The following is a 26,507-nucleotide window of genomic DNA, read 5'->3' as shown; positions in this document are numbered from 1 at the left end:
TTTAAATGAAGGCTAGATCCATGAGGAATGACCTGTTATAATGCTGCATTTGTGATTAAGCAAAGTATAGTTCTTAATGTCAAATCATAGTACTGTGTTATTGTTTGCCTACCAGTGAGCACCTTTGCTCACAAGTGGTTAATGTTTTCCTTCAGAAAGCAGAGATGTCTTTTTTCTTCTTTTTTCTTTTTTGTCTGCATGGAAACATCTGCTAACCCTCTGAAACCTCAGTATTTGCTAATATCTTTTGAGTTTGTCCAGAGTACTCAGGTATTTTGGCCCATTTTATATATGTAGTAAGTCATTTATCCTGTATGAGTTGGGCATAATTGTTTAGTGCTATCCTCTCCTATCTTTGTTAGGCACGAAAATACAGGAGAAATACAAAAGCAAGTTATATTACAGCATGTCTTCTCTGACTTTAAGACAGGGCATTTCTACACATTGTTTTCTAATGGAAAGGAAGATGGTGTCCCGTTCAATTTGTAGGTCTGGGGACTGAAGTTCAGCATTATAACTGGCAAAATAATCTGCACTGAAGTCCAGACTCTTACTCTACTCCAGGTGGGTAATGAAGGGGGAAAACTTTCAGTCTGTATACTTACCTGGCTGGTAGCATATCAGCCATTCTTATGTGAAGAATGCCCAGTCTTGTCATTACTAGCATCTGAGAGAGAAAAGAGCAGGCTCAGTCAGGAGAGCTTTAATAAATCTTAACTTTGAAAAAGCAGCCATTTTTTCAAAGGTTTAAAAATTATCCAAATGTGGATTGTGTTCTTTCCAGTTGGCTCAAATTCTTTCAAGTCATTCTCTTTGAGCTCGTCACTGACATATAAGATTTCCACCTGAGTCGTGAAAATCTGATTACATCATAAATACCTGTAAGCAAAGTCTTAAAATGTTATGCGTTAGAATGCTATACCAGCAACCATGATGACATCCCAACCTGGTGCTTCTTTTGACTGCACAGATAATTTCACATGAAATATATAAGGTCCTTTCACACAGAGTACTGGCAAAACTAAATATATATCTATATGTATAGTATATAGTATATCTAAATGACATAAAGTAATGAACGTGCATATAGAATAATTGTATTTCACAGCTTCCTGTTTGGAATAATAAGTATTTAGAGCAAATGCTTTCAAATTCTCTAATTACATTTGGCATGTGTGAAAACAGAAACTCCTCTTTTAACTGTAAAGTCAACCTGAAATGTTAATGTTGAATTCAGAACCTTGGGTTCACTATTTTTTGTGCCATGACTGGATTTGGTAAATTATTTGAGGGGGAGGTAGAGGGGAAAGGTATACATTCTCATACTGATTTATAACAATTTTAAATGTTATAAACTGACAGTAACAGATTGAAAAGCTTGTCTCTGCAAAGAGCCTAAAGAACTTTAAAACATACCTCATACTGTGCCTAGTGGTATCAAGAGCTTTATTCTTCTTCTACGGAGATTTATAAAGCAGTAGGGTAGATGGTGCTGTTCCCCAGCTGTCTATCTTGAGGAGTTTCCTCACTGGACTAAACACAACATAATTTCTCTGTAATGCTACAGTGGAATCTTGGAAAAACATAATGTTCCTCCTGTTATGTGCAAAAGATTCTTCTTTAATTGCAGCATCTAAAAAAAGCTTCTATCTTTTTAGTTGTGGAATCGAAGCAATGAAGTTTATGGTCTCTCACTGTCAGCAGATTTATGGAAAATTTATAGTATATCTTCTCAGTTACCACTTTCTGTTGGAACACTTACTAAAGCTAGCACTGAAAAAAGCCACCAACAACCAAGGCCGGATTAGGAGTTTTGCTAACTTTAAAGATTCTCATTATTTGAGTAGTTTAATTATACAGTTTTTACTTTCATCTCCTTTTCCCTCGAACAGCTGTTTTATCTTTCCAAGAATCAAGAATTTGTTCAATTTTCTGTTGTTCAGAAACAGTTGGGGCTGTTTCTTCCTCAAATTCTTTTGCTTTTTTGTTCTCCCTATAAATTGGACTTGTTCTGTAACCATAACCTGATTGACTTTCTGGACTTTTAGTTGGTACAAAATTGATGACAGCAGTGGGAATCCTCAGGCCTTCTTTTAGTTACTTAGATAAGTTAACGTAATATTTTCTATATGTTTTTTCATGCTTGCTTTTTCTGTTAATGAGTTCATTTTGCTAGTGCTCCTTTCTTTGTAATCTGTGGAAGAAGGCTGCTTCACTTTTAAACTACATTCCAAATTTGAAGTGAAAATACGTGCATGTTTTCTGCTATGTTAAGAATCCTGAATATGATTTAAGATCCTCCTGTTTCTAGCTGGCAAGGGTATTGGTCTGGTGGTCCAGTTGAGCCAAACTCTGCTAGTTTAATCTGATCAGTATAGTTGGTTGTCTGCAAAAAAGCACAGAAATGCAAAAAGTAGAAGAAAACTGTGGTCATCAATGAATTGAAATGAGCAGAATTTGCCTTCAGAAATATATCAAAGTGTTATTCAGCTCTAAATTATGTAATTTTAACCACAGAAGTGCAATTTCCGTTTAATGTTTCTAGGTATAACATTTTATTACTGCAATTTAGAGTGAAATCCTCACTACAGAATCTGAGTTGAGCACTGGAACTCTGGTTTACCAGGGAAAGAAAAATGGACTGAGATGTTAAAAAGGAAAGCATAGAGTTTAGTAAGCCAGTTTCACGCAATTAGTTCATTTCTCATTTCTATGGCAAAGAGTGTTTAAATCTTCACTGATTCATAAGCATCTTTTTATTCAATCTCACTAAAAATCACTGGGTGGAAGAAGTAACTTTTGTTTTGACCTTCCAGGCCAACATCAGCAGTGCTCCTCAGTTATAGGGACTCTCCTGTTTTTCAGTATTCTGTAATTGCCAATCTGTATTTCCTTCCTGCATACCTATCATCAAGACCCTGGAGTGTGTCCAGAGAGGGGCAGCAAAGGTGGTGAGGGGTTCGGAGCAGAAATCTTGTGAGGAATGGCTGGAAGAACTGTAATTGTTTAGTCTGGAGAAGAGGAGGCTCAGGGTAGACTTTGTTGCTCTCTACAGCTATCTGAAAAGTTGTTGTGAGATGGAGGTTGGCCTCTTCTCCCTCATGATTATTGATAGGACTAGAGGGAGTGGCCTCAAGTTGTGCCAGGGGAGATTCAGTTTGGATGTCAGGAAAAATTTCTTATCAGAAAGAGTGGTGAGGTATTGGAACAGGCCAGGGAGGTGGTGGAGTCATCATCCTTGGAGGTGTTCAACAAATGTTTATATTTCTTGCTGTAACAAGGGACATGGCTTAGCAGGAAAATGTTGATGGTAGGTGGGCAGTTGGACTGGATGATCTTGGAGGTCTTTTCCAAGCTTAGTGATTATATGACTGTATGATTCATGTACAAATAATTAAATCATTATTTCTCAGTCATATCTGAAAAACACAAACAACAAAAAAAAACCCCAACAATCCTATATCTGGCACAAACCTACAATGTTTTCAAAGTCTGCAGGACCAGTTTCCCTCAGTATTTTACGGAGGTATGTGAAAGACTGGGATAGATGACTTTCTCCTGTGGAATGTTCTCCACAACCCCCCCAAAATATAAGATCTTCATTTAGGTGACAGAAATATATGTGGGAGCTTTATTGTACCTGAAAACACAGTAGTGGAGAAATGCCTAAAGCTCTAAGATATAAGGTGGATTTCCCACTAACGTGGTATTTTTTGAACACTTCTGTCTAGCACTGGAAATGAAGATATTGTAGCTTGTTCTTATTTTCATTTACTCTACAGTTACTACCTGTGATTTAAAAAAAAAACAAATCTGTATGAGAAAAGCCCATCTCTTTGAAGTCATATATAAATCCCATGTGAAGTGGGATTTAGTGTAACCAAGTTTTTGAATAGACTGTTGGTATCCACTGGTGAAAAATACAAAATCTTATTGCTATATCCGGTACATATTTCCATATTGTATTAAAAATGTATAAAATGTGATATGCAATAGATTAGTGAGATTGAACTGAGTGGTGGACTAAGTCCTGGTTTTAAGGCACAAAGAACAGGATTTAGAAAGTAAAGTCTCTTTCCTGGCCAAGCCCACAAGCCAACACATTCAATGTCATCTATAAAGCAGGATGAAGCTCTATGTTACTTTGGAGCAAGTAGGGTAGTAATCACCATACAGGACAAGGAAGATGAACACTTTTGATAATATGTTTCATTTTACAGGCTTTTTTTTTCTTTCTTTTTAAAATGTCTGTGTTTTTCTAATATGCAGGTTAAAAAAAATGCTTTTATGCAATATGCACAAATAAAAAATTCACCTTCTTCCTAGAATTTTGCTTGATTAACCAGCTCCACATCCCTCCCCCAGTCCTTATTCTTTCTTTTACCCTTGATCTTATTCTACCCAAAAACAAACTAAAAAGAAAATAATAATAATATTTGAGGCAAACATTACAGGGTGCTATCCCAGAAATTTCTAGCTTGCTTGTGGGATTTGGTGGTACTGAGATGTGTGCCAGGCTGTATGTTGCATGGATACTGCAGTTATTTATTTCTGAGCCCTTGTAGGGGCAGTACTGCAACTTTTCACACTGGTCTATTGAAAATTGTTCATAGGGTCTTTGGTTAAATGCTGTGGTGCAGACATGATGCTGCTTTACTTAACACTACAGTGTGTTTCAGTGTTGTTTTTGTATGGTAGAAATTTTAAATAATTGTCTCTGTGATAATACAGAATCCTCCCAAAATAATTCATGACATTTAAAAAAAATTGCATATAAAGAGCACTGAGGTTGCACAGGAAACACTCAGAAATCAGCTCTGTGTGCACATGCTTCTATCTCCCCTCTTATGCACAGCTATTATGTTTTAATGTTTTATTACGTGTCAATGTAGTATTTCTGAAATAGCATGCACATCAGATAATGCTTAACATAAAAATTTAAAGTCTGTTTTGTAGTATACATAAGAAGTGGGCACTTCATATGGCAGACAGGTTCGCATTAATTCTCAGATTATGCAGCATAATATGAGACAACGCTTCTTCTGTGTATTACTGAAGCACGAAATGAATCTATAAGAGTGACCGACCTTAAACTCAAACTGCCATTCATTTCAGACTGTGTAGCCCAGCAGACAGGCTGTTGAGAGCTATACTTGCTTGCTGTTTTGTGAGTCTCTGCAGATGCACATTCACTCACTTTATGCAAACAGGCACACACTCTTTTTTTTTCCTCTCACACTCTCTGGCATATTTTCAGAATAACTCTTCGACGACTTTCTGAATTTCTGGGTATGATTGTCTCATTATTATTAATTTTTTTTTTTTTTTTTTAAACTGGGAACATGTTTAGTTCAGTGTTATTTAAACAGGCTTATCTCTTTGATCAAAGTCTACAATCTGAAATTTGAACAGGGTAGGGAGGGTGGTGGGGAGGGTGAGGAAATCTATCAAGTACATATTTATATGGTACTGCTGTCTTAGCTGCATGTCTGTGGAGGTACAAACATATGTATTACTTCAGTGTAATCTTGAAAATACAAGTGACTGCTTTTTTAATAGAAGTTCTAAAACACCATACTATTACTACGATAAAAAAGATCATAGTAAACTTATCTAGAAGCTATTAGTGACCTGTACATTATATTCTTGCATTGTTTTGAAGGTTGAATTGAATAACTGTGGAGCTGTTTAAATATACCATAGGCTTTGCTCGTATTCAAATCATGCTAACTGGAGTCCATACATTAATGTGTTTAGGGTCAACATTAACTTATTTAACTGAGTGAACCGCAGACCACAGCAATAATGCTAGAGAACGTGGGACAGTTTTTGAAGGTTTTCATTTAGCTGGTTCAGGAGAACTGGTTTGTGAAAAGTTAAAATTATATGGCATGAGATTGCAAGATGAGGCATGCATGCCACACCTTTTCATTATGTCCTTTCTCTTTTCTTTTTTTTCCCTAAAGATAACTTTCAGAGTTAGTTCAGTTTATTTTAAAACTGATTCCATTCAAGTACTTTATTTTCCAGTTGATTGCAAAATCTAAGCTTGCTGAGCTTTTTTTTTTTTTGTGGGAATAGAAAAATAATAATCCTGTATTCGTTTTTTATGCACTAAAATCATTCTTCCCAGTTTCTAAGATCTTACTGTGGCAAAGTCTGAAGGATGCTTTGCTTCATCATTTTACAAGCTAAAACAGAAACGGACAAAAATTTATGGGCTAATCTAAATCTTTTCCTCACTTTTTAATGTAAATTTTCACTTCAGCTAGTTCAGGTTGCTATTGCTGATAAAGCTTGTAATAAACCTTTTCTCCTACACAGATCTTTTACATTCTTTAATTTCTGTTAGCTAGTTTTTTGAAGGAGGCTGGTTACACACACACAGACGCATGCGCTTGCACACGCGTTTTGCTTTGCCATATCTCAGTTACAGCAGAGTCCTACCCAGGGTCATTACAATGTACACATTACATATTTCTAGCAAACATGAAAATGAATCAAGCACGGAGAGATAAGAACAGATAGATTGGAGCCTGCTGAGGAAATAAAAGGCAATAATCTGGCTGACCACTGGGCTAGTCTTCCTGGTCTGATTTCAGCGTCCTTTCCCGTTAGCTGCTGTGGAGCGCTGGCTGCCCTGCAGTGAAAAATGACTAGCAAGAATAAAGTAACATTTAGTGGGACAATTGTTTGGTGTAACTCCAAAACTAATTGTTTCTGAAGTGATGTTTAAATCAGCGTCGGCACAAGGCAAGAGCCCCTGGCTCACAGCCAGCACCTTGTAACGCATATTAGCGCAGATGAGGAGTTCTCAAAAGTTACAGGGAGAGGGAGAGGGAGAATGTGCCTTTCCTGTGCTCACCCTGCATTTGTTTGTATACTCCTCCTTGCCGAGATCAGAGGAATACCTGTGTAGTGCTGCTTTATTTATTATGATTTCTGCTGAGCCTCAGAATAGGTTCTGGTGTTTTTTTTAGGTGGACTGCCAGCTGCCGATCTCGCTGTTGACAGGAAAAGCAGATATGTTCCTTGCTCACTGCCATTAGCAATGACCATGACCCTTCACACCAAAGCCTCTGGAGTTACCCTGCTGCACCAGATTCAAGGCACTGAACTGGAGACTCTGAGCAGACCTCAGCTGAAGATTCCCCTGGAACGATCGCTCAGCGACATGTATGTGGAAAGCAACAAAACAGGAGTTTTTAACTATCCAGAAGGGGCCACCTACGATTTCGGTACAACCGCTCCAGTGTACAGCTCTACTACGCTCAGTTATGCCCCTACTTCTGAATCTTTTGGGTCCAGCAGCCTGGCAGGATTTCACTCTCTGAACAATGTCCCACCAAGCCCAGTGGTGTTCTTGCAAACAGCACCCCAGCTCTCACCCTTCATCCATCACCACAGCCAGCAGGTACCCTACTACCTTGAAAATGAACAGGGCAGCTTCGGGATGAGGGAAGCTGCTCCTCCAGCCTTCTATAGGTAAGTGCTACAGAGAATTTATCTTTCTTTAAGTAGCTATGCTGAGAAATGAGAACGTTGAAATATGTCTGCCCCACACTTTCATTTTTGTGTAAAGGACTGTGTAATCTCGGGGAATCATCCATGATATCCAGACCATAAAAATAGCAGAGGATAAAACAAAACTGTAACTCACAGCTTACTGTGCCCGTGAGCTGTAAATTTTGAAAACTGTAAGTAAATGGGAAACAAATTAGATAATGAGTGTAAATGTTTCCTGGGAAAAGATGAAATCATAATTGATTAAGGAGTGGCAAACAATCTCTGTGTTGCAATATATTAAAATTACTGTCTAGAAGTATACTGAAAATGTGCAAGTGGCTGTTTGTTCAGCTCTTAGCTGCTAGTAAGAGTATTTCCTACCTCTGGTTTCCTTTACAGGATAAGTGACTTATATAGGAAGTAGTTCAGAGGCACAGTATCCTTCCTAATCAAACTGTTAGGACTGAGTAAGTGACAGTATTTCAGTCAGCAACCACTTTAATGAGCTGCCTTAAGATCTATGTGCCTGGCATTTTTTTAAATCAAACTTTGATATATATTAAGCATAAATCTAGCATGCTGCATTTCAAAATAAATATAGACAAATTTAAATATAAGCTATTATTTTATTTATTTTATATTTATTCCTCAATAGAAGTGTTTTAATATGTATTGACAATTGTGAAAGCATATACTTAATTTCTGAAATATGTGGGAGAAACTGATAGAACTGTAGCTTCCAAGAAAATGTAATCAAACATACCAATACCCACACTGTTAATCTTTGTGCACTGTTAATAGCATAATTTTGTACAGACATATTATAACGGATTTCAGCAAATTAAAGTGAAGAGTTATCTATATATTGTTTTTCCTAAATGCTTTGCATATTTGTTTGTTTGGAAGGTACAGGTGAGTTTGATACAAATGGAGTGACCCTCCAAAAATAAAAGCAGGTTATTCTTTCCCTGCTGAGGCCAGACTTTGTACAAAATAATATGTTGCTGAGAATAGCAATGTAGGTTATTAAATACAGCGTAACTCAACTGGAGAGAATCTTGTAGGAGAATCTAGTCCAAAAAAACAGATGGTGGTTGCACTTTTTGTAAATGATAATCAGTTTCGGGGATCAGGTGGAATAAAGACAAGTGAAAAAATAACGGTTAGGCCAGGCAGTCCAACAGATATGTCTCTTAGCTGAACTGATTCAAACAAAAAGCATTTTAGAGCAATTGAAGGCAATACCTCTAATTAGCATTAAGTATCTGGATTAACAGTGATGTGGGTGTAAAAAATGTATTTTGCACTAGATTTCAAGTTGTTTTTTATTTTTATTTTTCATTTTTTTTAATATGAATATCCAGTGCAAAGCCCTGTTAGAAAGCGTATAAGAGACATGAGGTGTGTAAACAGTGGAATAGTGAGCTGTGGAACATGAACGGTAGAATTTGTGAAGCTGAAATGCACATGCAGGAAATGAGCTAAAGGGAGGGCTTTTTACTTAAGGAGGGAGAAAAAACAAGGATCAATTGGAAATGGAATCTGGACTGTGGAAATGGCATTATTTTATTTTCTAATAGTGAATGGTCGTGAGATACTTTCAAATAAAAATAGCATACAATGTAGCAGTAACATTCAGCTACTGCAGCAAGCATTAAAGGGCAGAACTGTATTCCTTATTTCCCGATATTTCCAGGCAAGGATGGGTGTGTCCTTTCAAGATGCATTTTAGATCTGTACACAATTTATGGGGTTTAAAGCAGAGGAAATTAGGTGAATGCATGCAGGTGGTTTATCTGTATACAGAGTTGTATGACTGATTTAATGGCCTCTTCTGGCCTTGATTCTGTAAAGAACATTTGACATGGTAATATGAAATGTGCACCAAAGTCCTCCCTATGATTATCTTGTTTCCAGACATAGTACTGTTAGAATTAAATTGATAAAGCTTTGCTTTTTTAAATTTCACGAAGACCATGTTTAGAAAGTTATCATCTTGACAAAATTAAATTTTAGGTCTTTATTCTTGTACTGCAATCATAAATAGTGTGCTATAAATATTCTAAATAGTTGTTCAGTGTCTGGGAGATATCTCAGTATCTAATCATACGCTACAAGAGCAAGTTCTTTCAAAAATGTTAGTGCAATACTTTCCAATTTACTTTATTCATTTGTATGTCCCAACCCAATCTGAATTCAGTCTGTCAATTGGATTCTGGGACAGAAGAGAACATGAGGCATTGTAATCTGGCAATAAATACATAGATGCTGGAGATTTGAAGATGTCTAACAAAATGATGAATTTCTGGTGTAACATGCTAGTAGGAGTGGTAAAGGCAGAAAACCTATAACCAAAACCATAGCAAAATTTAAAATCTATCATGATCTGTTTATGATAGTTTGCTTGCTGTGATAATAAGTAATGTAACCAAAGATTCAAAAAGCCCCCTTGAAAATTCTTATTTGCCCTTTTGGTGCCTACAACAATTATGCTGTTTAGATTGCAGTACTGGAAAGTTTGCATTGCATACTCCTGTTATGCACTGGATTTGAGATGCAAAGTAGTGCATTCTCTGATACAAGTGACTAGGACAATAAATTATATTTTGTATATACTCGGATTAAATGCTCAAAGTATTCAGTCACAAAACTAAAAGGATTTCACATGTAATAAGGAAAATTTTTAATGTCATTTCGTTCTGTTAATAAGCATTGAAAATCATGCTATTAACATGTATTTATTTACACATGCGTATTAATACTGAAGTTACATTTTATTTCTTTCAAGTTGTGTTTTAATTACAAAAGACTTTATTTCTTAGTGCAAGATAATGACGGACTTCGGTGTCCAGCTGTAGAACATAACAGTACATAGAGAAAAGAACAAATGTTGTAAATAATAATAATTAAAAAGCACCAATCTCTTTCTTACTATGCTTTCTAAATCATGGGTCATCCGAAGCTGAGATAAGAGAATGGGTTTAGTTAATTCATACTGTGCTGTCTTTCGTCTGATTTTTTTTAATATCTGACCTTGTGGCTGGTTTTATAGGGAGTCAAATACCTTTCCCTTATCTCACAGTGTCTGTATCTTCCAGTCAGGGGCAGAAGGCATAGCACTAGTAATGTTTTTAACTCTCTTCAGATCTTACATATATTTTATTTTATCCAACACCTTTTTTTAGTAGTGGTTTTTATTAAAGGCAGATTACTAGTTGATTATTATTACAGGAAATACTGCACTCGTGGGTACTATAGTAAACTAATTGAAAGATTTCTTTTGTTCTTAACTATTATGTTTGTGTTCTGGTCAAATTATTTCCTTGTCCTTTTGGTTAGGCCTTTTTTCATTCATGGAAATACCATGAAGCCATTCAGTAGCTAATTTACCTCCATAAATTCCTATAAACAATACCAAAGATGGATCTTTTTTGTTCTTTCAGTGTGCGATGTTCAAGTATTATCCCACTCAGTCTGCACTTCTCAAATAAAATTTGAGCCTCTGTAGCCTTTGTTTGGTGCTGCTTCCAAATCTGACTGAAACATGCATGAAAAGAGATGGCTCTTACCAGCTACCTGATGAGGGAGTCTTTTGTTTGTAGTGAGTGACAGAGCCAGGGAAAGTCAGTGTACAAGCAGAAATATTAGATGAAAAATCATCAGTTACTGCCTGTAGTACCTCAAGCTCTGGAATTAAATTAAGATAATAATTTATTTAGCTTTACTCATTATCATATTGAAATTGACACTGGGCTTCTAGAAACCAATTGTTCCAAACAGTTTGATCACAAGTTTTACATCTAACGTTTTCCAAAATGAAGAAAGGTTGCAAATGTAGATTATCTTTTCTGCATTTCATAAACCTGTTTGAAGAACAATGTTATTCAACCTGTTGTTTTTTTTTTACCTTACCCGATTCATTATGAGTTCTTATAGCTGCTCACACTGAATTCTAAATAATGAGGATTTTTTCAAATTTTAAAAGAATGTTAGAATGAATCAAAAAATGAAAGGCTTAGGTTTTTTTTTTTGTTGTTGTTGTTTTTTTTTAAATTCATAATGAAGTGTGAGTTATTCCAGAACATGAAGGAATACTATGTACTAAAAAGTTGCTTTTTTCTAAGGCATCAATCTGTTCTCAGGTCCTCTTCAAGTAGCAGTGAGGTGTGACATTTGACCAGTTTTCCCAACATTCAGTGTTTCTGTTTTCAGGCATTGTCCTGGTATACATTTTAATTTTACAGCAATAGGTGCCTGTAAAGAAAGAAATTGGGTAACTGCATGTTTTTCTATCTCATGGAATAGCACATTCCAATCATGAGGGATTTGTACAAACCAACTTTTTTGTTCTTTCAGCTTTCCTTGAGGAATGTATTAATGCAGTTTGAGAGGCTGTAAGATCAGATAGGGCTGGTAGATATTACACAGAATCTAATGTGCACCTATAACTTTCTGGAGCAGCAGCTAGCTGTCAGTGAGGATAGTCACCTAGGATACCTCAAATAGCATAAGATGTGGACAGCAGCATCAAACCTTCACACAGACTCTTTTCATACATGATTCTACAAGACCAGGTGTACCAGGGTCTAGAAATGTGAATTTCCCTTTCTGTATCGTAAAGATAACCAAACAGACTCATTCTAGTATAGATACCTCTTTAATGCAGATGGAGGTAGATATGTATTGATATTCAAAATCATGTGAAATTAATCCCACCACATATCCTAGTTCTAAAGAATCAAAACAGACAACATCTGGTAATCTCCCTTCAGATAGACACTGCACTACATCCCTTGAGTGGAAGAGAGAGTATTGACTCTGTGTCATTGGCCTTGATCACTCTTGCTCTGAGACTATTGAAACAACAAACACTGCTCACCTTATCTGCTCTGATAGGGAAAGCATTAATTGCTGGCACCAGCTCCTTCAGCAACTGCAAAGTGAACATCAAATTCCAGGAAACAAAAAAAGGCTAATCAGAGCTAAGACATCACTCCCAACAGTGCAAAGAAGAGTCCTGCAAGTGAAACCACTTCTAGTAAACTGATACAAAGTAATTTGGTTGTTGTTTGCAACTACATACTAAAACTAATCATGACCTCCCTGCTTTGTCTTTAGGGAGCTTTATGCTATTTATTCATGCAAAAGAGCTGAGATTAGGGCAGAGATGCTGTCCTTAAGCACTCTCACTGAAAGCAATGCTTTCATTATGCGTTCTGCTTGGAAAATTTACTAGAAGTCAGACCTGAGTTTCTGCATTATTCCTATTTATTTGGATTGAGCTGCAAGTGGACGTTGTTTACCACAGGTTATTGGGAACTGATCAACGTGATGCTGGTCAAAGCAAGGCATTTCAGCTTTTCTGCTAAGTTCAGATTCCAGTTGCTGGAGGAGTTCTTCTCTCATCTGAATCAAGATCTTCTGGCGCAAGATTATCAACTTGTTACAGAGATACTACTTGCCATATTTCACCCATTACATACTTACAGTGACACCTCTTTGAGACAGGAAGACCATAAAATTCAATTTGCAAGTTAGTCTTCTTCCTTGACAAGCTACAACAATATTGGAATTGGGAATGAGCAGGACAATTAATGTTAATCTTTCAATAGAACAAGGAAATGTAGTCCTTAAAAAACACAGGACTCAAGTATGTATGTCTTATACATAAATTCTGTTTGATAGATGTTCAAAACAACACCAGTGATCTTCAAGCCATTGCAGTGACTATCATAACTAGTGATACAACTACTAGCATACACATAAATAAGAAAAGATGCCTCTCTTTTTTTTTTTTTTTTTTTTTCCCTATTTCCTTTTTTTTTTCCTTTTTACTATGGAAGCCATTAGTAAAAGAAAGTAACAGTAATGGTTGAAAATCAGAAGTAACTAAGAATAGATCTTAAGCAAACTGTTAGTGACTAAGAATGCATCTTAAGCAAGCTGTAAGTGGCTAACAGTGAAAAGACTTGTGTGTAACCACTTCAAATCCAGTGAGTAAAAAATCATTTTACAGCTTCAAGAGTATAGTTTGTCATGCAATGAGTGGAATGTACTGCATTCTGTTTCCACGTGCTGCCTTCTCACAGCAGTTCCAGTTCTCAAGACTTACCTCTCCAGGACTTGAGCAGCAATATCTGTGTAGGGTAGTTATTAAGAGCCTTCACCTCCCCTTGACAATTACACATCCATGATCAGCCAGGCAGTGCTCAGCTGAATTTGATATCGAAACATTTCACTCTCCAGTCATAAGTTAAATGAGCATGGAGTACATTATTTTCATCCTAACCATCATATATAGATAGAGAGACTACTTTTAACTGATTTCCTAGTGAAAACTTCTGTTTATCCTTTGAATATTTTTCTATGTATCATTGATCTCTAGTGAAAATCTTGTCCAATTCAATCACAAATCAAATACCTTCAGTCCTCTCTATTTTTTTTATTATTTGCTATCATGCAAACCTGTGAAACACTGCTTTGTTTAGTACAGTTTGCTTTAGGATTGGTTTGTGCTGCTATGATATAACTACAGAACACTTCCTAGGTTGATGCAAAGGCAATATCTAAGCTAGGAAGAAAGGGGAAAGGAAATTTACTCCAGCACAGGAAAAGTCTCAGCTCTCAGTAAATAAAAATAGTTGGAAAGATAGGGTGCAGAATGCAGAAGCAGCATAAGATTTAGGCCCCAAATCTTAAATAACAATACCGAGAAACTCATAATATGCTTTCCAGATAGCCTCTGCTTCTGATTTTACATATTATACAGTTTAAATTGAAACATACAACACCTGCAGCATTCTTTCTACTTCCCTTTTCTGTTATTTTTTGAACCTTAAATGTTGTTAAGGTTTATGAGATAAGATTTGCTCATTTGTAAATCTATGAAAAATGTTCCAGTTTTTGAAAGTTTACATTTTTTATCCTCTTCAGTTGGTCTGTGAACAGGCAAACTTTAGAAGGTGCTAACTTTAAAAATAATTTCTAATTTTTCCCTTGAAGTACTATAAAGTATGTTCTTTGGCAGAACTAAAATGTCATATAATACCTCGTCATCTGTATTTTATTAGCTTATAAAGCTGGTAAACATTCTTAAAGCATTTGTGGTACTGAGCTATCTTGATCAAGCAATATTTCTAATTATTACTCAGTAACTTCTATCAACTAGTGTCGAAAGCAAATTAATTCAAGTGAGTGTTCCCTACTTTGCTTATTAGTTACACCTTGAACTTGAGATGGGATCCCTGCTTCAAATTACTTATCACAGAATCCTTGTACTCAGAAAACTGTAGCAGTGACAAATAATACTGAGGCTAAGAGCATATGCTGGATTTAGATATCTGTGGGGAGCTAATATGTCAAAGAACAGCTTTGTCTGTTTGCTTCCATTCTGGAGTAAAATGACACTCCTCCTTTAGCAAAACTGATAAACACAAGCAAGGAAAAATGAGAATGTTGCCAAAATATCAGCCACTGTAATACTGTTCTTACTTTGCAATAATTTTACATTATTTGAATTCTTTAGAGCATATGGGTCAAAAAATATTTATAGCTTTGTCTTGCTGTGTAGTGAGAAATATCCTAGTTTTCATTGACAAAGTTATCAATTAGAGATAAAAGCATTCAAAACCTGGATGTGGTGCTTCAGCAAGTTCTTAATAATCTAAAAGCTGGCCAATTAGATTCATACAGAAAGATGGAGCGATTGAAACTTCTATAAAATAACTGAAAGTTTTAATGGCAACAACATAAGAAACAGTATAATTGTAAGAAGTATTAAGTGTACCTTCAAGGCACATTGGAGCTTAAGAATATCAACAATACTAAAGTAGGTTGCACTTTGGTAAGCTATTATTACTTCCTCTGGATTCAAGCAATCAAAATTGTTAACAGAAGAAAACTAATCTGATTCTGCAAAGAATATTTTAAACACTTAAGAGCAAAACTCCACTTTACTGTCAGACAGATTTAGTAATGTTCTTCTTATCAGATCCACCAAAGCTACTTTCTTTATTGATTACATATGCTGTCCAGCTTTGACTTATACTTTCAGTGTTAAATGATAGTCCCAGGGAGGAGTTTTTTTCCAGCATTTTGCCAGAAAAAAAAAAGCCTCAGCTTCTTAAGTATCAGGTGGGAGAGAGAAAACATTGCTATTAAAAAAAAAGTCAATTATTTTTATTGTCTAGCCTAGCCACCTTTGTAGTATGGAGCTTTAATATTTGATATTGTCAAGTCTGGAATTTTTTTTTTTTTTTTTTTTCCAGAAAATCTGCTCAAATTTAAGCTACATTCTCTTGAAGCATCATACTTTTCACAGTGGGAAATAGTTTGCATTTGTTAGCTAAACTACATGACATTTCATCTTTATTATGCATTCTTGATGCTTTCTCAACTATTATATAATTACTTGATTGCAAAAGCATCCTTCTTTGACAAAATGGATCAGGTTGCTTCTCCGTAAGACTGTATGGCTTTTGAACAGCACTATCTCTGGGCTGAGACAAGTTACTGTGAGATGAGAATCAAAGATTAATATAAGTTTGGAAGGTCTCTGGAGAATATCTGGTCAACATCCTGCTCAATATAGGGCTAACCTGAAAGGTTGATCAGTTTGTTCAGGCCTTTATTCAGTTGAGTCATGTATATACCCAGTAATGGAGATTCCACACTCATATAGGATAACCTTTTATACCGCTGAATCATTATTACTGTGAAATACAGTGTCCTAATGTGCAGTCATGTTTTTCCTTACTAAAACTTGTGCTAGTTTTCTCTTTTACTTTTGTTGTGCTTCTTCCAGAAGTCTGTCTCTATCTCCATTGCACTCTTCCCTTACATAGCTGGGGATAGGAACAAAATCTATCTCCATTGCACTCTTCCCTTACATAGCTGAGGATAGGAACAAAATCTTGTCTTAGACTACTGTTCTAAGTACTACCTCATCTTGGTAGTCATCTTACTGCAATTTGTCACGGACTGTCTTGAACTCAGAAGCCCAAAACTGGAAGCAGATTCACAGGTGCCAGAGAATAATCTCTCAGCCTCCTGCCTATGCTTCTGATAGTATTAGTCAGGATGTATAAGGCCTTCTTGCTAGGGCATACTGCAAAATCCTGTTCAACTTGTCAACTTTTCTGTTAGGACTTCTGGGTAACACCCTGTGGAGCTGCTTTCCAGCCTGTTCAGTACTTCCACAGGGAGTTCTGTCCCAGGTGCATGGCTCTACATTTGCCAGTGTTGAAATTACTTTGGGACCATTTCTCCAGCCTGGTGAGGTCTTTCTGGTTGGCAGCCTTGCTTTACAGCATGAATACCATTTTGCACACCCCTCTTGCCAATATGGTATGGTTCATTAGTTTGCTAAGGATGTAATTTTTCCCTTTCTCTCTGTTGTTAATAAAATTTCCATCTCACTATTGATTATACATGCTACTAGTGGCTGGCCAACAACTGGACTTTGTACTGCTGATAACAACCTGTTGAGACTAGCAGTCCAGTCATTTTCCATCCACATTACAGTTCATCTCTCCAGTCCACATCTTGCTAATTTGGCTTCAACACTGGACATGAGAAAAAATGATTTCTCTTCTGTTTTTAATGTCTTGTTGCTTCATGTTAGTTCTAAAGAATTTGGCAGAAGTCACATCAGTAATATGCAGTCAGAAAACTAAGCTTTTAAGATTGAAACAGGAGAAAGTAAAGGAGATCTTGCTAAAGAGCAGAGAATGGAGACAGAAAATTAATCTGGAGGGGCTGGTAAGGTACAAACTTTAGATCCCTGTAAGGATGCTGTTGTGAACTGGCAGACAAAATATGGACAAAGAAAAGGAAGGAATGGTCTAGTAGGAGTAAGCAGGTATAAGAGTTTGAGAAAATCCAGGAAAGTGAACTAGGAGAAAATCCAAAAGAAAACTGAACTGGAGAAAAAGTGGAATTCAGAGGTACTCATGAACTGAAACTTGGAGTAGAGACAGTGGCTGTAAGCAAACTTGAAACAGAGTGTATGTTGCAGAGCATGGGGTGAATAAATTTGAGAGGGAGAAACGGATTGTGGTCTCAGTCTGTGTAGAACAACATCCATCCTAACAGATGCATGAAACTCTTGCATTTCATTCCTGTTCACCTTGAAGATAATGGCTTAGCCTAGCTGGTTGTTATTCCAGTAGCCCAAGTGGTAGAGGTCAGTGCTGTTGACTGAGCTTCCATCACTCCTGAAATACTGACTACCATTGAGGTACTTAATGAAATTTGGGTTTGGGTGTTGATGATTCATTTTCTTTAAAGCCTTGGCATTTTGCATCTTCGCAGAGAAAATATAATAATGTAACATCAGACTTGAATAAGAAGCTTGACATGAGCCTACAGCTGAGCAAGGACAAAAACATGAAGAAGATGAGTAGGTGCTCAGTCAGTGAACATAATTTTGGAAGCTAACAATGATATTACTAAACTGTTTGAAATAGAAGAACAAATGTTCCATTAGATTATTAAACATGCATACTTAGTGTTTTTCTTGGGAAAAAAACAAAGAACAAAAACCAAAGTCAAAAATTCACCATAAAAATATCTTAGTTTCCATCCTGGTATGGAATTGTATGTTCAGTTACTTTGCATTTATTTAGAAGGGAAATAAGGGATGATTGTACAGAAACAAGGAGTTAATGCACTAGCATTTCATGTTCTTTAATTTGCTTCTGACATGTACTGTTTGTTATGTGACCCTCAGTTTCTTTTATCCCTTACTTAAGATGAAGGATTTTTATGGTTTCATTTCAACAAAGCACCAAGGATCTCACTCTTCATAGGAAGAAATGTGTATCAGTACAAAAGCCAGTCCAGAAAAATAATAATTTCTCTATGTCCCTTTTTTGAAAGCACTTAACAAAATTACCAAGGCCAAGACTGTTTTCACTGAACAGTTAGCATCAGCTTCTTTATTATTCACTAAATAGCAGCATTAGGTATTAATAGCTTCAAGCTGTTTTCATGTATGACCTATTTTCTGACTCATACATGCCTTGTTTTCTCTTTATCTAACTCGCTTTACTGTTAACAAATGTTGAGCTGTCTGGAAATGGCAAGTAACCCAAAAGCCTAATAGGCTGACTCTCTGTCTCTGCTCTTCCTCCAAGTTGTTCCAGAATTAAAACCTGTAAGAGTGGAGCAAAATGAATTATCTTGCTTATGGCAGGGCAGATATAGTGAAAAATAAATGGAAACAGGTCTTTAACAGCCCAGGTTCATTTCTTCTGCCAAGTGCTTTAAGTCACATAACAACTTAAAATGAGGAGTCTGGATGTGGTTGTTGTAGGGCAGAGGTGTCTCCAGATTATCTGAGGAAATTCTACTTGTCCCAGAGAAATTACTCAGATCTGTCTCTGTCTTTTATGATTACATCAGTGAGAAAATTTAGGATACAGTTTGAGTCATATGGACAATTCTGAAACCCAGACTGAGAATCAGACTTTTCTTTTAACTGTCCGAGCATGAGAGATACTCAAGACTGCTTTTGTGAGAAGTGAGTCTCCTTAAAAGGTGTAGTGCTAGAAATACATTTGTCCCATCTATTCCAAATAGAAAAAGAAAAAAAAAAAAGAAGAAGAAATATTGATCCAATGAAAAGAAGATCAGATATTTCATTCATTTATCAAAGTAAACAAAATCACTTTTACTCTACCCCTCTGTCATCTCAATGTAGTTGAGGTATGGAGGTTTTCTATAGTGTATATTGTGAATCATTACATGGAAATCACTAGATAAATGTTTCCAGCAGGTATTTCTACAAGTGGGAAATGTATGGAGCATGATGTCCAGACTTTTGTCTGTGCTAGGCTCTACACTAAAATTGTCATGGGGAACAGTTCAATGAAGAGCTACCTTTATTTGTTATGTTTCCCTTTTGGTACAATCAGAACTCTCAATTGCTTTTACAGAATGGATTTTTACAGATTCAGTGGTCTGCAGGAAATCGGGGTGGAATGATCTTCATCTCTCTTTCCCTATGATTCTTTCTCACTTCCTAACTCATTAGCTTGTGCAGCAGCAAGTCTTCAAGTAGGCACTCTGGTGCAGAACTACACCTCTTCTTCTGCCTGCTGCTGTATGTACAACTGCACTGTTTAACTGCTGTGGTATATGAGCTCTAGCACATGGAGTTGGAGAGGAGATGAGCTCCTGTGCAGGGATGTAAATGTGTTTCCACATATCAACAGCAAGTGAAAAGAAGAATCAAGAATATGGCTTGTGGAAGTTCTCATTAAGGTTTGCAAAGCAGTGCTGGGGCTGGAAAATGAAAACATGAGCAAGATCACTTCAGTGTGAAACTCTGCACTGTTGGCTTGTCTTTCCATTTTATGCATTAAGCTTTCCAATATCACCCTACTGAAACTGGTTTGGAATTCTGGGCTTGTTATCGAACAGTTATTGATTAGAATTATTTAACTTTATAATCTATAAATCTATATATATATGTATGTGAAATGAAGTGACTCTGGTTTCAAACTTAGCTATCTAATGGTATATACTTGAATTCAGGTAATTTTTTAGAATAGTGATGTTTGGAATCTTGAATACTTTTGGGATCACTTAGGTGGCAGGCTGTTTTGAAGGCACATGAATTGTAGCCCTTGGTTAGTGCTCAGTCCCAACCCCAGAAGTGAATATGTGTCTGTGATCAGATCTAACTGCCTTACCTGAGCAGAGATGAGGAAGGGAGTGGTGTAGTCATCCTTCCCACTTAGATTCACTGTGATCTGTGGTTTTCCTGATAAGACTTATGTAGGACCATCATGGTTTGCCATGCCAGTCTTAGTGCAGTGTTCACTTCCAGTATTCAGCTGTATGCAACATCTGGGTGAATATTTTGGTTAGAAATGAGTAAACAGATGATGTATTTATTTATTTATTCATAGACAGCCATATGAGAATATTGTGTAAGAAATAGAAGTTGTAATCTGTTTGTTATTCTTTTTCCTTTTTCATTAATAAGAAGCATGCATGTATGGGTAAAAAAAATAAGAACCAGTCAGAATTCTCTAAATCCTTCTATAATAGAATCCTTCTATTATGAGTGTCCTATATGAGCAGCTAATAATATGTATATAAATGTCACAACAAATATGTGTTGCTGTGTCTATAATACAGAGCATTTGTAGACATTTTCCTTCCTTTGTAATTTATAGCGCAGGGAGCAAATACTGTTGACCAGCAACAAAGAGTGGGAAGATTGTGGCACCTCAGAAGCATTTGAGCTTAGTCTCTGCCTCTATAAGGAGTAAGAAATGAATAAGAAGTAGATGACATATTTACTGAAACAAAATGTAGCTTCTTAACATCTTGCAAAGAAATGATCAGCAACATAAAAGACAAAATTATGGATTACATGCTGCTGCATAAGTTACCCAAAATATGTCAACTAGCAGTTTTGTAAACAAATACTGTGTACGGTTGGCTAGATGAAGATCTATTCTACATTTCATGAACCATATGCTCTTTGCTTACAATTAATTGCTTATGCAAATTTATCTCTGGATATAATCTGAATGAATGAATTACCTATTTTGGGATAATGTAGGTAATGTAGAATTGTAAAAACTACTATGTATTATTCAGTTAGCACTAATGATTAAGACATCTGTATGTAAAGAAACGAAGATCAGTCTACAAGCTGGAAAGAGGAGGAAAGAATAAAAGAGCACACCCCAGTTTTTTTTTTTTTTTTTTTTTTTTTTTTTTCTGGGCCTGTGCAGGTCCCATATACTAATAATTGTTTTTGATTAAGCTGTCTGAAGTGCATTTAAGTCTGTACAATTAAAAACTTGTCTTTGTTTCACTGGGCCCCTCAATTGTGCACCATTAGCCCAAGTTGTGCAGAGACTGTTTATTGTGTTAGGCATGAGATGTGGGTAAACCACATCATATGATTTTTACATGTAGGTGTCAACTGTGCCTTTTGCATAGATTTTCCCAAAAGGAACAGCTCCTTTCCAGCTGTCCATATGATGTCATCAAGCATCTCACCTCAGTCTTTCTCCTATACTCTTGAAGTTGGCATAGGATGTTATAGATGGCCTGATTGGTAAGCTTATTGGAAAAAGACTTTTGTCTCTTCCTCTATTCCTGAATTCATTCAGGAGGCCCACATGCACTTCAGTATACTTAAAAGTATGACTTCAGAAAGTCCTTTATTTTGTCAAGGTTTATTTTCCTGTGGCCCAGAGACCACTGATTTCATTGTGGGCCTGCATGTGGCTGTACCAGTGTTTTTATTTCAAAAATTCATTTTAAAATGGAGGGTACCATTTAAAGTTACTTTGCAAGTTCAAAATGTTATTTTAAGAAAAATAGCCATTTGAAATAATTTATCAGTTTAGTTTGGATTTTTTGGAACCGTGTCCTCTGAATTGTAATGTGTTATACAATCTGCATTCTTATTTTATGTATCATGGTGTGAGAGAGCCAACGTTTATGTCCTTCAATCATTTTGCTCTAAAAACGTACCGTTTAGTGCTCATCGTTGAAAGATTACTATGGGAATTCAAAGAAGCTCTGGGTAATTGGCTAAACTGCAGTCTAATCATGTGCATCTGAAATATTTGGACAGAGGGCTTGCCTAAGAGTAAAAGGAACACTAGAACCCATGAAAACCCCATAAGGGCAATGTGAAGGAAGATTTATGACTAATTTTTCTGTTTTTACTGGCATTTACCTTTGAAATAGTCTGGAGGTAAGTGTAGTAATCTGACAGCATTTCCTGAAACACTCTTTTCAAGTCTACTGAGTCTACTGAGCATTTAACCTTCTCCCTTCAGATGGTAGAACTGTGCTAGTTTATTTGGAAATTGAAAAGAAAATGAAAAATAAGTGTAGTTACTGAGTAATTCTGAAGAAAGCTCACGAGGAGCAGTGAAACTCAGTGAAAAAAATTGTTCTCGATGTTGTACTACATTCTTATATGAAAGACTGAAGTTCAGCTTTTTCATAAATGCCATATTTTAATTCTAAGAATGATGTAAGAAATGCAGTAGTGCAAGTTTTCAGCTTAGTCTTTAATAGAGATAAGGGTAACCAGATATTTCTGTAAGAATGAAGGCTGCAGAGGGTATACACCAGACATACTCAGCTGGAGCTGGCTTTTTTTTTCTATTTTTTTTTCATACTTCCAGCTTTTCAAACATATTTCATTCTTCAGATTGTTTACACTAAAGTGATTTGTCCTTTCCCTCTCAGACCTTTTGCCCATCTGGCTCTCATCTTTGACATACTTCTGGTCATAGCTGATTTCCACATTCAGTCTCCTGTCCCTTCTGTCCCCAGAGCTACTGTGCCACACACCAGCTCAGTATTGCTTCCAGAAAATCAGATCTATGCAGTGCCCACAGGCACTCTGTCAGCAGCTTCTCCGTCAAGTTTGGCATACTTTTAGGCACTGAATAAAGATGTTTTCTCAGATTATATGGCTCCTCATACACCAGAGTCTGTGAGGTTGCCTGACTGAATGTGAGACAGTGTCAGAGACAGCTCCCAGACCAACTGCCAGGAGGTATGAATGGGCAAAGAAACCCTGAGCAAGTTGGCTGGTTATTAATTTGGATCCTGGGGAAGTGGATCAAAATGGTCATTTCACAGGTACTTCTTATTTCTCCTAAGAAAGCAGAAGGACATCCAGTGATCACAAATTAAAAACGTACAGCAAAATAGTACTGTTAATTTTCAAATAAGTAAATGGTATCTGACAATGCTAGAAGTAGCAGAAATCTGTAAATGGACCACTTGAAATTTAAGTATGTAAGAAAGAGAACCCTTCTAGAGCAGTTTGCTGGAATAGAAGTTGAAACATTAAACACTTCTGAAATCATTCAGCGTCAGTGCAGTCCCCAGCCTTTTTAGGAAGGAGAAATCTGTTGTAAAAATGTAACAACTGAGGAATTACTGATTAGGGAAAAGGATTCTGAGAAAAAATCTAAAGGGTAGAGAGAATCATAAACTAAATCCAATGGAGTAGTAACATACAGGAAAGGCAAATTTTATTCTTTGAAGACTGAAACAGGTGAAGAGATAAGTATGCTGTTTTAGGAGAAGCTAGCAAAGCCTCATTCAAAGTTTCATTCCCTGAATGAGAGCAGATGAGAAGATGGGAGAACTAGGAGAATTTGTAGTGAGAAGACTGTAGGTTGAGATGTGGAAGGGAAGGGAAGATTTGTACTGAGGGGACTGTGACTGTGTTGCTCTCCAGAATAAGTGGAAATAGCTGAGGATCTCAGAGCAGAGAATGATGTAGGCTGGATATTAGGTGGTAAAAGCACCAAACAGACATGGAAACAGCTTTCTTCATCAGAAGTGTAGTCAGGGAAAGTTAAAATGAGGAGACCTGTGAGGCAAGTCTATATATAGTCTGTTAAGGGATATTCTGTCCCCTGTTTACTAAAGCTGAACTTTGTATTTTAGCATACAAGTATACAGCAATTGCAAGATATGCAATTTCTGTAGATCTATTTATGTTGTTTTCACATCGAGACCACAGTGTAATTTGACTAGTGGTAGAGTTTGTAGTAACTTTGGCATGCGGTTAAAGTAGAAGTATCTCTCTGAACACATCTGTAGAGGTTTTTTTCATTTGTTTGTTTGGCTGTTTTTGCATATTATGTATGTGCTTATTTGTGAATGTGTATTTCATAAGAAAGAATGCTTTGATATTTAAATATTTTTTCATCAAAACTTTGAAAAAATTATACGTTATGGTGATTATCACATACTGTGGCTATTATGACATCTCTCTTGGTTGGTCAGAGGTATGGTTCTAGTACTCATTTTACCCCATGGGCAGTGTTCTGGTGCCCAGACCCTTAGGTCTCCAGTGGCATGCAGGCTTGCACTGTAACAGATGCAGCCTCAGTCCAGAGAAGAAAATATGGAAGTGCAAGTCACACAACACAACGCTCTTTATGTAAGTGAAATTTCTTAGTTTTAAAGCTATCATAGAGATTAAAAAATAAAAAAATAAAAAAAAAAAAACCAAACAAAAACTTCAAATGTTTAAATTCTGTTTGGACTGATGAAACATTTTAGTTTTACTTGTAGGTAGTTCCTAGCATTTATAACGAACTGCTCATTATGTAATTTCAGAACTTTTAAGTTCAACTTTGGTGAAAATTCATACAATTTTGTTTCCTTTATGATTAATGAGATATGTATGTGATTATAATGATCCTAAGGTTCCTCAATCCTTTTTAAATTGCAAATCTCAGCTTGTGCTTGTGGAACATGAGAAGTGGACCAAAGGGAAATAGGACTGAATGTTAAGATTAATAGGAACTAAGTAGCCACGGCAGATTGGGTTGAGAGGATAGATGCAGAAGAATAGAACCTTCTAGCCTGAGACAGAAAGAAAATAAGCAGGAGGAAAGAGAGCTTTTCATGAGGAGACTTTGGGGAGAGGAGAAGTAGCTTTGAAGTGTCATTCCAGGCACCAGAATTTGTTTTTTCTGGACAAGGAAGTTGAGACTGGAAGGAAAAGGTGAAGCTAAATGTAAGAATGGGAAACAGGGGCTGAGTAGATCAAGTGAGAATACTTGAAAAAGAACAACTGCAGGAGGGCAAGGCAGGCATGGCCATTGGCAATATTTACTATGCTTTATTTCTTCTATTCTGGAGTAGTGACTTGGAGTGTCACTATTTACAGCTGTTAACAACTATCACCAATATTCTTCCACAATGCTCGAGTAGGGACTAAGAGTCCTCTCTTGCTGTTGCCTCCTGCATTAAGGGAAGTGCACCAGTATGTTCTGGGCCTGCTCTCGGTGACCATATTTATAGCCTCATTTATATGAGGCTAAAAGATAAAAATTTTGTTTAGCTAAGCATTCTTTTCAGAAGGTAAGAAGCTGCACACAGGCAAAACAGTTTGCAACATGTGTTCTGCATAAGCCTAAAATTTGGTGACCTGTGCAAAACATTTTGCTTCCACTTTTGGATGTAGTTATTATTATAATGATAATTATTTAACTTATGGAATCATCATAGGACAACATCTGCTTCAATATATGAAAAGGAACAAATCTGAATGTGTTTTATTCATATAGTGAAATATAACACTATAAATTCTCTACAACCATAAATTCTGACAACTATTGGTAAATAAATGGAATGAGGCAAATTCAAAGAAATATTACATGAAGGCAGTTGATTGCTGGACTTACGAACTGAGTTCTCTGTCTAACTGTCACAAATACTTCTATGTAGTTCAGAAATCTTTTAAATCAAAGTCTTTACAATTAGTCTTGTGTTGTACTGTAATTTTCTTTGTGCTGAATGGAAGTCCTGCAGTCTGACTTACCTAAGTGTTGAACATTTACCCTTGCAATTGTAGACAAGAGAAGTAGCACTCTGAACATACAAAATGCTATTTAATGGTAGGTACTTAAAAACTCACGTTTGAACATGACTCTGTATATACTTTTGACCTTAATCTCTCAGCCTCATTTTTCATCCTTTTGACTCAATTAGAAAAAAATACATTCATTAGCTACTCAAATGTTATAGTCACATGGCAATACTGAAATAAAATTAATTCTGATGATAAAGTTGTATTTGGCTAGTGTGTTGTGAGCAATGATCCGGATGCTGAGCCGTTAGGGACAAAAAGCAATACAAAACAAAGGCAGAATAACTGCTCATTTAATAAATTTTCTGTCTTCTGTGCACTGATGAGCTGTTGCCTTGTGGAAAGTATTTTCCTACAATTAAAGTTAATATGCATGTGTACAGGAGGAAACAACAGAACTTTAGGTTGTGTTTGCAAGGTGCAGTTCAACCATATAATGTATTTAAAATCATAATCTTCCTTTAATATATGCTGGCATATATATATATATGTTGAAAGGACACTGAGGTGCTGGAGCAGGTCCAAAGAAGGGCAATGAGGCTTGTGAAGGGCTTGGAGAATATGCCCTGCGAGGAGCCACTGAAGGAACTGGGGCTGTTTAGTCTGGGGGAGAGAA

The 26,507-nt window shown here is 36.4% G+C and overlaps 1 protein-coding gene across 1 annotated transcript in view; it reads left to right on the top strand.

The window, feature by feature from the left end:
• The window catches only part of ESR1 (estrogen receptor 1), a 174,706-nt gene that overhangs the window by 65,095 nt on the left and 83,104 nt on the right, over window positions 1-26,507 (top strand). The window contains 1 exon segment of the mRNA XM_048936161.1: window positions 6,981-7,485. Within this exon segment, the coding sequence (XP_048792118.1) occupies window positions 6,981-7,485 (505 nt within the window).

This window comes from Lagopus muta, chromosome 2 (assembly GCF_023343835.1).
Source record: "Lagopus muta isolate bLagMut1 chromosome 2, bLagMut1 primary, whole genome shotgun sequence".
NCBI classification, from domain to species: domain Eukaryota; kingdom Metazoa; phylum Chordata; class Aves; order Galliformes; family Phasianidae; genus Lagopus; species Lagopus muta.
Note: the sequence above shows the minus strand (reverse complement) of the source record. Positions and strands in the feature narration are given on the sequence as shown.